Source organism: Canis aureus, chromosome 8, assembly GCF_053574225.1.
Source record: "Canis aureus isolate CA01 chromosome 8, VMU_Caureus_v.1.0, whole genome shotgun sequence".
Taxonomy (NCBI): Eukaryota; Metazoa; Chordata; class Mammalia; order Carnivora; family Canidae; genus Canis; species Canis aureus.
Genome location: NC_135618.1, coordinates 22,822,455 through 22,834,889, shown reverse-complemented (window position 1 = coordinate 22,834,889; position 12,435 = coordinate 22,822,455). Strand labels below are relative to the sequence as shown.

The window sequence follows — 12,435 nt, the reverse complement described above, 5'->3', positions numbered from 1 at the left end:
AGGTAAGGGAATTTGGGAGTGGGTAGGGAGGTTACATTTTTAAGGCTGTGAGGCCAGGTCTCATTGAAAATGGTAACTGGGCAATTTTGAATGGAGTGAATTAGCAATTTATCTGGAGAAAGATTGCTCCAGTCCAACCCCACCCAAAAAAAAAAAAAAAAAAAGTTGATTGAAAAAGCAAGTACATTCAAACAGGAATGTACTTGTTCTGGTAAAAAAAAAAAAAAAAAAAAAAAAAAAAAAAAAAAAAGGCTGAGAAACTGACACAGAGGAAAGAGTACTAGGAAAAGAATTCAGAGAGGTAAGAGGTTGGGAGAGGGCAGCACAGGCAAATCCTGCAGAGCACTAGGAGCCACTGAAAGGACTACCTTTTGCTTTGATGAAACAAAGAGCCATCAGCATTATTCCCAATAGCCAAAGGTGGAAGTGACAGAAGAGAATGGAAGGATAAACAAAATGTGGTCTATACATACAATGGAAGAGTATTCAGCCTTGAAAATGAATGAAATTCTGACACATGCCATAGCATGGATGAACCTTGAAGACATTATCAAGCTAAGTGAAATAAGCTAGACACAAAAGGGCAACTATTGTATGACTCCACTTGTATGAAGTCCCCAGAATAGTCACACTCATAAAGTAGAATAGTAGTTACCAGGGGCTGGGGAGAGGGAGGAATGAGGATTTATTGTTTAATGAGTATAGAGTTTCTATTTGTTATGATGAAAGAGTCCTGGAGATAGTTAGTGGTGATGGTTGCACAACACTGTAAATGAACTTAGTATCACTGAATTGTTTACTAAGAAATAGTTAAAAGAGTACATTTTATGTTATGTACACTTTGCCACAAAAATTTTTTTAATGGTTGAAAGGAGTAAATTTTATGTTATAAAGGGATTCTTTTATGTTATGTTTATATATAATACCACAAAAAAAAAAAAAGAATGAGCTTCTGGGCACTTGGGTGGCTCAGTCGATTGGGCGGCCAACTCATGATTTTGACTCAGGTCATGATCCAGACTTGTGTTGGGTTCCACACTCAGTGGGGAGTTTTGCTTGAGACTCTCTCTCTCCTCCCTCTGCCCCTCCCCAGCTCTCTTTCTTACTTACTCTCAAATAAATAAATCTTAGGAAAAAAAACTTCTAAAAAAGGTTGAGAATTACTAGCCTCCTATATATATATATAAAATTTTCAGTGAAAGTCTCCCTTATAGTCTTAATTTAACCAAGGGGGAATAAAAACATTTTAAAAAATCTTTACTATGGAAAAACTGTTGCTGGTTTGTCATGACTGATGTCATAATTGGAAGTTTACCCCATACTAAAAGCCATGGGGTAATGTTAATGCTGAATCTAAGATCTGTGCGCATAAGAGAATGCCTATGGATATCTGTAAATTGAGTTGTTATATTTATAGGTTAAATTTGGCTTTGGGTTTCCTGGCATATTGCAACAAATAGTATGGAGAGGTTTTGGCTACCAGTGAAAACCACAGTGAGCAGTTAGGAACGGAAGACAGTATATATGGCTGACATTAGCAAAAAGCATAGTAGTAGGGGACGATTTAATTAACAGCCCTGAACATTATGAGCTCCTAAGGACATCATTATTATAATAAAGTAACACTATTATATATAATCAGAAGTATTCACTATATTCAGTTTCACAGAAAATGGTAATAAGTCCATCAAATAAATCCATAAAAAAGATTCTTTAAAATAATTTCTCAGAAAAAGGGACAGTTCTTTTTGCTGGAAAAATCATTCCATATAGTTCATATGAAACACTGAGGTTCATACGATGTGCTTTTTTATTACGGATCAGTTAGGGCAGCCCGGGTGGCTCAGCAGTTTAGCGCTGCCTTCAGCCCAGGGCCTGATCCTGGAGACCCAGGATCGAGTCCCATGTTAGGCTCCCTGCATGGAACCTGCTTCTCCCTCTGTCTGTGCCTCTGCCCCCCTCTCTCTCTCTCTCTTTCTCATGAGTTAAATAAATATATATATATATATATATATATATATATATATATATATATATATATATAATCAGTTATATGGTAGGCTAGTAATTCTCAACCTTTTTTAGAAGTTTTTTTTTTTCTAAGATTTATTTATTTGAGAGTGAGTAAGAAAGAGAGCTGAGGGAGGGACAGAGGGAGGAGAGAGAGAGTCTCAAGCAAAACTCCCCACTGAGTGTGGAACCCAACACAAGTCTGGATCATGACCTGAGTCAAAATCATGAGTTGGCCGCCCAATCGACTGAGCCACCCAAGTGCTCAGAAGCTCATTCTTTTTTTTTTTTTTTGTGGTATTATATATAAACATAACATAAAATAATCCCTTTATAACATAAAATTTACTCCTTTCAACCATTAAAAAAAATTTTTTTTTAAAGACTTTATTTATTCATGAAAGACACACAGAGAGAGAGGCAGAGACACAGGGAGAGGGAGAAGCAGGCTCCATGCAGGGAGCCTGATGTGGGTCTTGATCCCGGGACTCCAGGATCACGCCCTGGGCCAAAGGCAGGCGCTAAACCGTTGAGCCACGCAGGGATTCCCCATTAAAAAATTTTTTGTGGCAAAGTGTACATAACATAAAATGTACTCTTTTAACTATTTCTTAGTAAACAATTCAGTGATACTAAGTTCATTTACAGTGTTGTGCAACCATCACCACTAACTATCTCCAGGACTCTTTCATCGTAACAAATAGAAACTCTATACTCATTAAACAATAAATCCTCATTCCTTCCTCTCCCCAGCCCCTGGTAACTACTATTCTACTTTATGAGTGTGACTATTCTGGGGACTTCATACAAGTGGAGTCATACAATAGTTGCCCTTTTGTGTCTAGCTTATTTCACTTAGCTTGATAAGGTCTTCAAGGTTCATCCATGCTGTGGCATGTGTCAGAATTTCATTCATTTTCAAGGCTGAATACTCTTCCATTGTATGTATAGACCACATTTTGTTTATCCTTCCATTCTCTTCTGTCACTTCCACCTTTGGCCGCCCAACCAACTGATGATCCACCTAAGTGCCCAGTAGCTCATTCTTTTTTTTTTTTTTATTGTGATATTATATATAACATAACATAAAAATAACCCATTTATAACATGGACTTTACTCCTTTAAACCATTAAGATTTATTTATTCATGAGCGACAGAGAGGCAGAGACATAGGCAGAGGGAGAAGCAGGCTTCCTGCAAGGAGTCCGATGGGGACTTGATCCCAGGACCTCAGGATCATGACCTGAGCCAAAGGCAGATGTGCTCAACAACTTACACCCTAGTGCCCCGAAAATTAAGTTCTTAATAACACTGTATCATTGAGGTTCCTGGACTGGTTTAATGGGGCAACAGATGCATTGTACCATTACTTTTTCTTTCAATGTTTCAAGTTTTATTTAAATATTAATTAACATAGTATAATATTAGTTTCAGGAGTAGAATCCAGTGATTCATCACTTACATATGGCACCCAGTATTTATCACAAGTGCCCTCATTAATACCCTCACCCATTTGGTCCATTCCCCTACCCACCTCCCCTCCAGCAACCCTCAGTTTGTTCTCTATAGTTAAGAGGTTTTTTTTTTTTTTTTATGGTTTGCCTCACTCTTTTTTTCCCCTTTCCCCTAGGTCATCTGTTTTGTTTCTTACATTCCACATATGACGTACCACATATTTACAAATTAAAATATTCCCCAGATAAAAGACTTTTTGATAAATTCAACTTATGAATTTACCTCAAGAAGTCATCAAAAATAGCTCTATACATAATATGATTTAAGAGATTATACAAAAATATGCTGCTTATGAAGATTCACAGGCTTCTTCAAATATTATAAATGTGCCTTACTTTAAACATAAAAATTTGAGTAACTTACAAAGTACTATTTTAACACCCACATTATAACCCACAAGTCATTAATCTCTTAGGATTTCCTCAGTTCTACATCTAGATAGATAGATATGTCTGTGCTGGGGGAGTTCATAAAGAAATGAGGTATAAAATGTCCAATCTCAAAGAAGTTTATATTGTTACTATGTAAAAACAAAAGACAAAATAATCATAAAAGCATTAAATATTTATTTTCTGGTGGCCACGTCTGTTTTGTTATGCCCCTTTCAGGTGAAAAATTCTTATTTTCAAATAAGACAAATGGGTAGAAAATAATTGAAGGTTACACAGAACTGAAGGATGTGTATAAAGGAAGGCTATGCTATGAAAAATGACAGAAAGACAGAATAAATGGGAAAAGGCCAAGTGTAACTTAAAATACCTTGAGTCAGAAAGAGACAGAAGAGGAATTCATTACAGAAGACCCAAAGAACAAAAGTCAAAGAAACAGCTTCCATTGGAAGAGAAGACAAAATAAGAATCAACAGGATAGACAACAGGTGGTACAGAATATGGTCACCAAGTAAAAAACTTGAACAAGTAGGGGCCTAACTAGGGACTCAAAAATAGGACTTTCCAACTGAAACCAAAGTAAGAGCAAGAAAATGAAGTGTCTGAGACTAAGAGAGTGCAGTTAGAGGGACTGATGGTAAAAGTATATGAAATCCAAACATAAGGGCTTTAAAAGAAAGAGCTTCTGGATAGGAAAGTGACAACTTGGGCAGCCCTGGTGGCCCAGCGGTTTAGTGCTGTCTTCAGCCCAGGGCCTGATCCTGGAGACCTGGGATCGAGTCCCACGTCAGGCTCCCTGCATGGAGCCTGCTTCTCCCTCTGCCTGTATCTCAGCCTCTTTCTCTCTCTCTCTCTCTTTCATGAATAAATAAAAATCTTTTTTTAAAAAAAAAAAAAGGAAAGTGACTTCAGTGACAGGTGACAAAGTAATATCACAGCCTATAATTATCTTATCTGTTCTATGCAACTGTGCATACAGATCCCAAAGAACCTCTTATCACAATGCTTAAGCCATGTATACATCTGCACAGTTAGTGCAATCTATTTCTTCATATAGACCGAATGAGGGAAAGTGTGGGAAGGGCCGAGAGGATTGTTCACTGAAGAAATCCCATGGCCCCTTTCCTCCTGGGGTAATTAATGGCAATAAAGGAGCTACTGAAAATCTAACAAAGATGGGGCTCTGAGCTCTGCTTTATTCCCTGAAATCAAGCCTGGTGGGTGGCCACCTACTGTGCCAAGGGACCACACCAAAATGAGTAGAGCACCTAGGGTTAAATGAGACAACACTTCTGCAATACCTGGAGTCATTCAATATTTATCAACTATATTTACATTTCCTCTACATAGTCTTGTTTCCTAGCTTGAAGATAAATATGGTAATATATAATACACATTGTCAAATTAAGTTCAAAGTACTCTGCATAACTAACATTTTTCATTTTTAGAGTTTCTTAAAAAGAAAAGTGGAGATGTCCTTAAAAATTTAATTACTAAGAATAACAAAATTGAAGACTTGCCTAAGATTATAACAATTTAGAAACAAATCCAATAATTATACTTATTTTTAAACTATCAGACAACATTGCTAAAGTTAAAGCAGTTGAAAAGAATCTTTACATACAACACAAATTATAGAAGGCCACAGAGGCATGGAAAGAGGAATTCTAGAGCTGTGCTGTGCCATTTGGTAACCACTAGTCAGTCACATGTAGCTATTTACAATCTAATTAAAATTAAATTTCAAGTGTGACTACTATAATGAACAAAAGCACTGCAGACAATTCTACTGAACAGTGCTGTTCTAAAGAAGTGGTAGCTAGCCTTGGGGAGACAGCCTACATGGTAGGAATCTGTTACTAAGCAACCAGATTTTCTGAACTACTCATAAAGTCATAATAGACATATATTCTAATAGTAACCCTTAGGCCTGGGAGTGTCTTATAAATCACACAAAAATACTCTTCTTTTGCTTTTTCTTTTTAATTGAGTCTGCCATGTTCCCATTTGATTAACTAACTCTACTGAATCAGCGCCACTCTTCACTTGGCATGTTACTGCAGCGCTACTATGCTGCTCTTCCACAGTTTTCAGTAATAATAGAGTCTATATTTGGTTCGTGTAGGTACAGATCCTCCTGCACAGTCAAAACAATGCCTAATCATAATTTTTTTCAACTTAGAGACTAAAATTACATTGCATGTTTAAATATTCATTTCTCACTGGGGATTACAATCAACTATATTTTCTGTGGCTTTCTTGAGACAGACTGTATTTTTTTTAAAATGTTTGACAGTAGTATCTGAAACTTTAAAGTCCTAACAGTTAAGAAAAATTGATTTCTAAGTGTTTCAAAGACTTACTTTTTAAAACAATTTTGTGGATTTAGAGACTAAGTCAAGCCTTATAGTTATTTTACATATTCAGACAAAATTTTCATTTCATATTCTGAATCTGATCTAAGCTTTTATAAGATCATTTAAAAACTTACTTCAAAATTTAGGTCACGGATCAAGATATCTCCATTTGGCGTTGCTAATGGAACATGATCAAATCTACAGAGGAAATTGATTAAAAAAATTACAATTTTATATTAAACACTAAGCAAATGTAGCTGAAAGAGAATGGCTATTATGCGATTTAAGAAATGTTTATGATGCTAAAGAACTTTTCCTATACATACTTTATAATGTTATCAGCATTGATGATTTCTCCAGCACCAGGTATCAAGGGAATGAAGTGTGCTCCTTCTTCAATACCTTAAGTGGAAAACAAGTATTAAAGCATCACATTATGTCAGTCAAAACTTAAACTATGTGACCTAGTGCATTCATATTTACCCCTTTCCTGTTGCGAGACCATTGTGCGTTCATATTTGCCTTGATTTAAATCCTTTAGTACTTGCATTAATTCTGTAATCCGAGCAGTAAAACTGCAATTAAAAAAAAAAAGTCATAATGAAAATTGCAAAGGCCATCTTTCATTACTATTTTTAATATTTATTTGAAAAGTAACTGACATGTAACATTGTACAAGTTCAAAACTTTCATTCAAACTTAACTGAAATTTCTAAAATTATAATTTAGTATAACTATATACTAAGTATATACTCCGTATAACTAACTATATACTAAGCAAGACAGCTTGGTGGAGGCTCCAAACAGCTGAGCTGTCTTAAGGAAACATGAAAAGTTCACTCTCAGAGAAAAATGTTCCTTAATTTTCCTATCAAAATGTGCTCGAGGAGCAGGAAATGGGGCTTCAGTTGCCCCTTATTTTAACCTCAACTGGGCACAATCATTAAGTATGACATATTTTTAAAACTTATTTTCTGCAATTACTCAGTATTACTAATCTTACTTACCCAGCCAATCTAGTCATTTCACGGCCAGCCAAAACTATCCGACCCAGAGCTTGAGACATTCGCAAAAGCATTCTTCCACTTTGGTAGTAATCCTTAAATAGAAATAAATACTCGTTTTCACTTATATTTCTAAGATTAAAAATTAGCTTTTGTTTTTAAATTTCAATTTCAATTTATTATGGCTATGATTACAATACTTTACCTCTAGAAGTTCTGAATGTGTACTCTTGAGGTGTCGAGGATGAGACAAATCTAGAAAAGGACGACTTACAACTAGGTAACCAACAACAGTGGCAAGATCTGAAACAAAACAGTTAACATTTAATCATTAACAACACTTCACTTTCTCCACAAATTTCATTCCACTACCTTTTTTAAAGCATACTTACATTTGGCAACTATGCTATCAATGAAGCCCATAGAAAACCGAAACAAAATGAAATTATGGAGATGCTCCACCTGGTAGAAAGAAAATACAAAATAACATATATTATGTATGCACATAAAAATATGAATCTACCCTGAAAAAAACTGCATGATTTATTCCATAAATATTTACCGAAAATTTAAAAATTATATAATTTATTCCATAAATATCACCTATGATTTCTGATTATATGTATGTCACATTTCATGCACAATACTATCACAGAGCAGATGCCAAATACTTTATGAAACCATTTTTATGCAAATGAATTGAAATTACATATAAATGTTAATTTGGTATTATCCACATATAATATTGTATTCCCAATATTGTCAGATATATACGTGTTAAAATTGATCAATAATCAAAACAATAAAACAGAAGGATAAGCTAATTTAGGTAAAATACTAGCTGTCTAGATTGGCACTTAGTGTTTTGGTTTAGCTGGAAACATCTGGTCTATGCTTTCTCTAAGAATCATATTACACTCGATCTGAACCAAGTGCCAATGTCATCCATGCTATACAGCCCTGGTCTGTAGCTTTAATCGATCACACACTACCTCAAAATTGTAAGTCTAAAAATGTTCTCAAATTTTCCATCTATCAGATTATTCAAAGCTCTGCATGATCTGGCACTGGACTCTATCTTAAACTTCATCTGCTTCTATGTTGTTCCTTTTCACTGAGCTCCAGAAATACTGGCTCCTCAAACATGGTCCTGTCTTAAGGCTTTCCTCTTGTTTTGCCCTCTGCCAGGAATATTGTTGTCCTAGATATTTCTATTTTGTGACTAATTTCCTCATTCCATGCGGGTTTCTGATAAAATGTCACTTCAGGACCAACCTTCTTGCCATCCTACCTAAAGTATCTAGGCAACCACCGCCACCACATTGTACCATTTCATCCCATTTTATTCTTGGTCACAGAATTCACTACTATCCAGAACCATATAAAATATTGTTATTTATCGTCTCTCCTCTACTAAAATATGAGTTTTCTGAGTAGAGGGTGGCATCCTCTATCTTTTGCAAAAGGACAATGACTGAAACATTTATTCAATGAATGCAACATATTACATGCTGTGCTCAATGCTGAAGGTACAATAATGAATAAAATAGACAAAGTCCCTGAACTCATGGAGTTTACACTTGGAGACAAGTGTAAACAAGTGAGACAAATGTTTGTACATAAGATAATTATAAATTGCATTAAATTGGGAAGTAACTGGTGGAAGCCATTTCAGACAGACTAACCAGAGAAAGCAAGGCCACAGTAAGTTAACTTTTGGGCTAAAATCTAAAGGAAAAGAATAAGCAAGCCATATAAAGAGTGAGCTGATCAACCGCAGTTCTCTGGAAAAATTACCTTAAGTGCATTTTATCAGTGAGCACTATCAGAGTTCAGTCATGTCAAATATAAGTAAGACAAAAATCCAATTTCTAAAAGAATTTACTTTTTTAAAGGTTTATCTATTCTAGAAAGGGAGAGGAAGAGACAGAGAGAGAGACTCTTCCAAGCAGACTCCCTCTTGAGCACAGAGTCCCAATGTGCTGCTCAATCCCAAAACCTATGAGATCATGACCTGAGCCAAAACCAAGAGTTAGACACTCACCCAACCGAACCACCCAGGCACCCCTGAAATAATTTTAAATGACAATTTCTCTAACCTTTTTAAATCACCTCAAATGTATTTTTAGTTTCACAAATTTCCACTACAATGTAAGCTCTTTAGAGGAAGGATTTTCATAGGTTATGTCCACTATTATTATTACTAGAACCTGGAATAAGCTCAGGCATCTAGATGGCACTCAATATCTTTGGAATGAAGTAATGAAATTACTTGAATTCAAATTTTCCAATTACTTGAATTCAAATTTTCCAAATCGCAAGAAAATAAAAACTGATTTATGTATAGTTCTTAAAATATACAATATACAAGTTCTTTACGTAGAGTATATGACTACTTTTGAATGTCAATACAGACCATAACGTCTGAAACGCCTAAACTATATATGTATTATCTTGTCTTTTATAGAAATAATTTGCTGACCCCTATTCTAAATAATAATTACCATAGTATCTTCAAGAATGCTACAGAAACAAAAACAAAATGCTACAAAACAAAACATCACTAAATAAAACTACTAAGCAACCTCTAAAACTACACTGACAATTGCTTTAACAAATCAATCTATTTTTGTAGCTGGGAAACTTTATATACTGATATGATAATTTTTATTCTTTTATTTTTTATGAAAATACAGTATAAAAATACTTCATAGTTATTTAAAAATAAGTATCTTAAAGATTTAAGATATATACCTATATAGGTATATATAGATACAGATCAACATAAGCAAAAAAAAAATCTTTCTATAACTTCATGAGCCTGAAGCATATTATCTTACCAGTTTTCGGAAGACTGAGTGGATTGTCTGCTTTTCTCTCTTATTCCCATTGTAAAAGGCAATTTCTTCACTATTAAAGAAAATAATTTAGTAATTAATTTTAATATTACCAATGCCTGAAAAGTATTTGATGACGGAATATTTTATTTAAATCGACACTTAAGACTATAAGCTTAATGGGTATGTCTGGCCACAGTCCTGTCTGTACTTGAGACCCTGCTCCTAGCTCAGCTGATTAGAGAGCAAAGGAATACACACCTAACTGGATCACAGACCGAACAGCAGCCATATGCTGCATATACAAGTTACGTAGCCTGGTTGGAAAAGATGTGCTGGGCTAGTTCTCAGAAATTTAATTAATTTAATTTCTTTAATAAGAAATAAGAAGGAAGTTGCTATGACATATAGGAAGGCAGGGCTGGGATAGCCATTATAGACGACAAATGGAGTACAGATCCTACAGGAGGGAGAGGAGAAAACAACAGCTAAGAGAAGCTACAGAGTGATGCCATGACATACAGCTTTTGAAAGACTAAAAAGCAAACCAAGTCCGAACAACCTCACAATGCCGGCTTCCAGGAGCCCTGGCTGCACAGTCGTTATTATGCCGGGAATCCACCATACCCTCACAACAACTTCCCTTTTCTTGAGCTGGCCTGAATGGCCCCATAAGGACCACAAGAATCCTGACTAGAAGAAAAAGGGCATTCGTACAGATGAAGAAAGGTTCAGTGTAGTTAAGAAAAGTCTGTCAAAGTCATACAGCTAGCAAGTTAGGCAGCTGAGACTGTAACTCATATCTGACTCTAAAGTCTAGTCTTTCCACTCCCTATTCAGTATGATGTAAACATTCCTAGAAAAATAATTCTTACAGCAAAGTAAAGATTTACATAGGAATCTAGGGGGTATAGTTTAAAAAGCCTTCGATAAACACCTAATACTTCTTTAAAGTCTCTTTTAAATATGTGAATTTTATAGTCTAATCCAAAATGTACCTGCATTTTTTTCCATTATGTGAATTTTATAGTCTAATCCAAAATGTACCTGCATATGTGAATTTTAAAAAAATATGTGAATTTTACAGTCTAATCCAAAATGTACCTGCATTTTTTTCCATTATAAAAAAAAAAGGTAGCTCTTGCCACAACCCCTTCAAGCAAAATTAACTTTTTTTTTTTAGATTTTATCTATTGATGACACACACACAGAGAGGCAGAGACACAGAGAGAGAAGCAGGCCCCATGGAGGGAGCCCGATGTGGGACTCAATCCCAGGGCTCCAGGATCACGCCCTGGGCAGAAGGCAGGCGCTAAACCACCCAGGTGTCCCACAAAATTAACTTTGTATAAAGATGAATCATGTTTGACTTGTGTTTCACTATTTCCTTGGCAGGATAATATAGAGCCCCAGGGTATCAGAATCCCAATTTAAGCAACAATTCCATACCTATAATTACTTTTCTCTTGTCCTCCTACCTCCTCTGCACATATGAGTATCTTCCTATGGAGGAAGAGGAGGTGAGCATTCTACTTCTGACTCATTTAGCTCCATACGATCTTAAAGGGTAAAAACATCCCAGAACACTATGGCTGCCTATCTACCACAACTTTCTTCCTAAGTAAGAGAGCTCCAATTTCCTTAGTTATCCATCTATACTTTCCTATGCACCCAAATAGTTTAGGAATGGAACCTTATCTATAAGGAATGAGTTCCATTTGGTTCCTGCCCCTAAAGAAATGGCCTGTTTTTATTTCTGCATTTGTTACAGGGGAGGACTAATGAGATCTGGAACTGCTTTTGCTATCTTGTGATCACAAGAAAAATTAGGTTGAGGAAGGGGCAACATACAAAAGACGGCTGAGCCAGGAGAACATCAAAGAGCCAGAGCCCTGATCCTGTTGTGCCTGGAATGGGGCTATCTAAGAGTTCTTATGTCAAGTACTAAATGTGCTTATTGTTATAGCTACCTGAGTCAGGGTTTTCTGTTTCTCACAAAAGAACGCATTCTAGCTGATACCATCTTTGATTCACTTGGCAAATCATCTCTCTGCACAACCAACCGTCTATTCTTCCACATACCTACAGCACAACACTGTTTAAAATTGGTACCATTTTAGCAATACAAGGAAATAAAGGAAGAAGGAACCGTTAAAAGAGTAATCTGAGTAATTTTGTAAATGCTTTACATACTAAATAAAGATTAGGACCCTTAAAATGACTTAAGGTTTATAGAGCAACACATGAGAAAATTTACTGAGTACCTATTACATATCAAAACCTTTGCTGGAAGCTTTGTATATTATCTCATATTTAATCCTC

At 35.6% G+C, this 12,435-nt stretch overlaps 1 protein-coding gene across 4 annotated transcripts in view; it reads right to left on the bottom strand.

The window, feature by feature from the left end:
- ABCD3 (ATP binding cassette subfamily D member 3) overlaps positions 1–12,435 on the bottom strand; it is a 76,921-nt gene that overhangs the window by 17,165 nt on the left and 47,321 nt on the right. For all 4 annotated transcript variants that reach the window (XR_013384415.1, XM_077905496.1, XM_077905497.1 and 1 more), the window contains 7 exons: positions 10,117–10,186; positions 7,669–7,738; positions 7,482–7,579; positions 7,280–7,371; positions 6,756–6,847; positions 6,599–6,674; positions 6,407–6,470 (listed from right to left, as the gene is read on the bottom strand). Coding sequence is in view for 3 of the 4 variants with exons in the window: in XM_077905496.1 (XP_077761622.1) it covers positions 6,407–6,470; positions 6,599–6,674; positions 6,756–6,847; positions 7,280–7,371; positions 7,482–7,579; positions 7,669–7,738; positions 10,117–10,186 (562 nt within the window). In the remaining variant the exon portion in view is untranslated. The remainder of the gene's footprint in view (positions 1–6,406; positions 6,471–6,598; positions 6,675–6,755; positions 6,848–7,279; positions 7,372–7,481; positions 7,580–7,668; positions 7,739–10,116; positions 10,187–12,435) is intronic.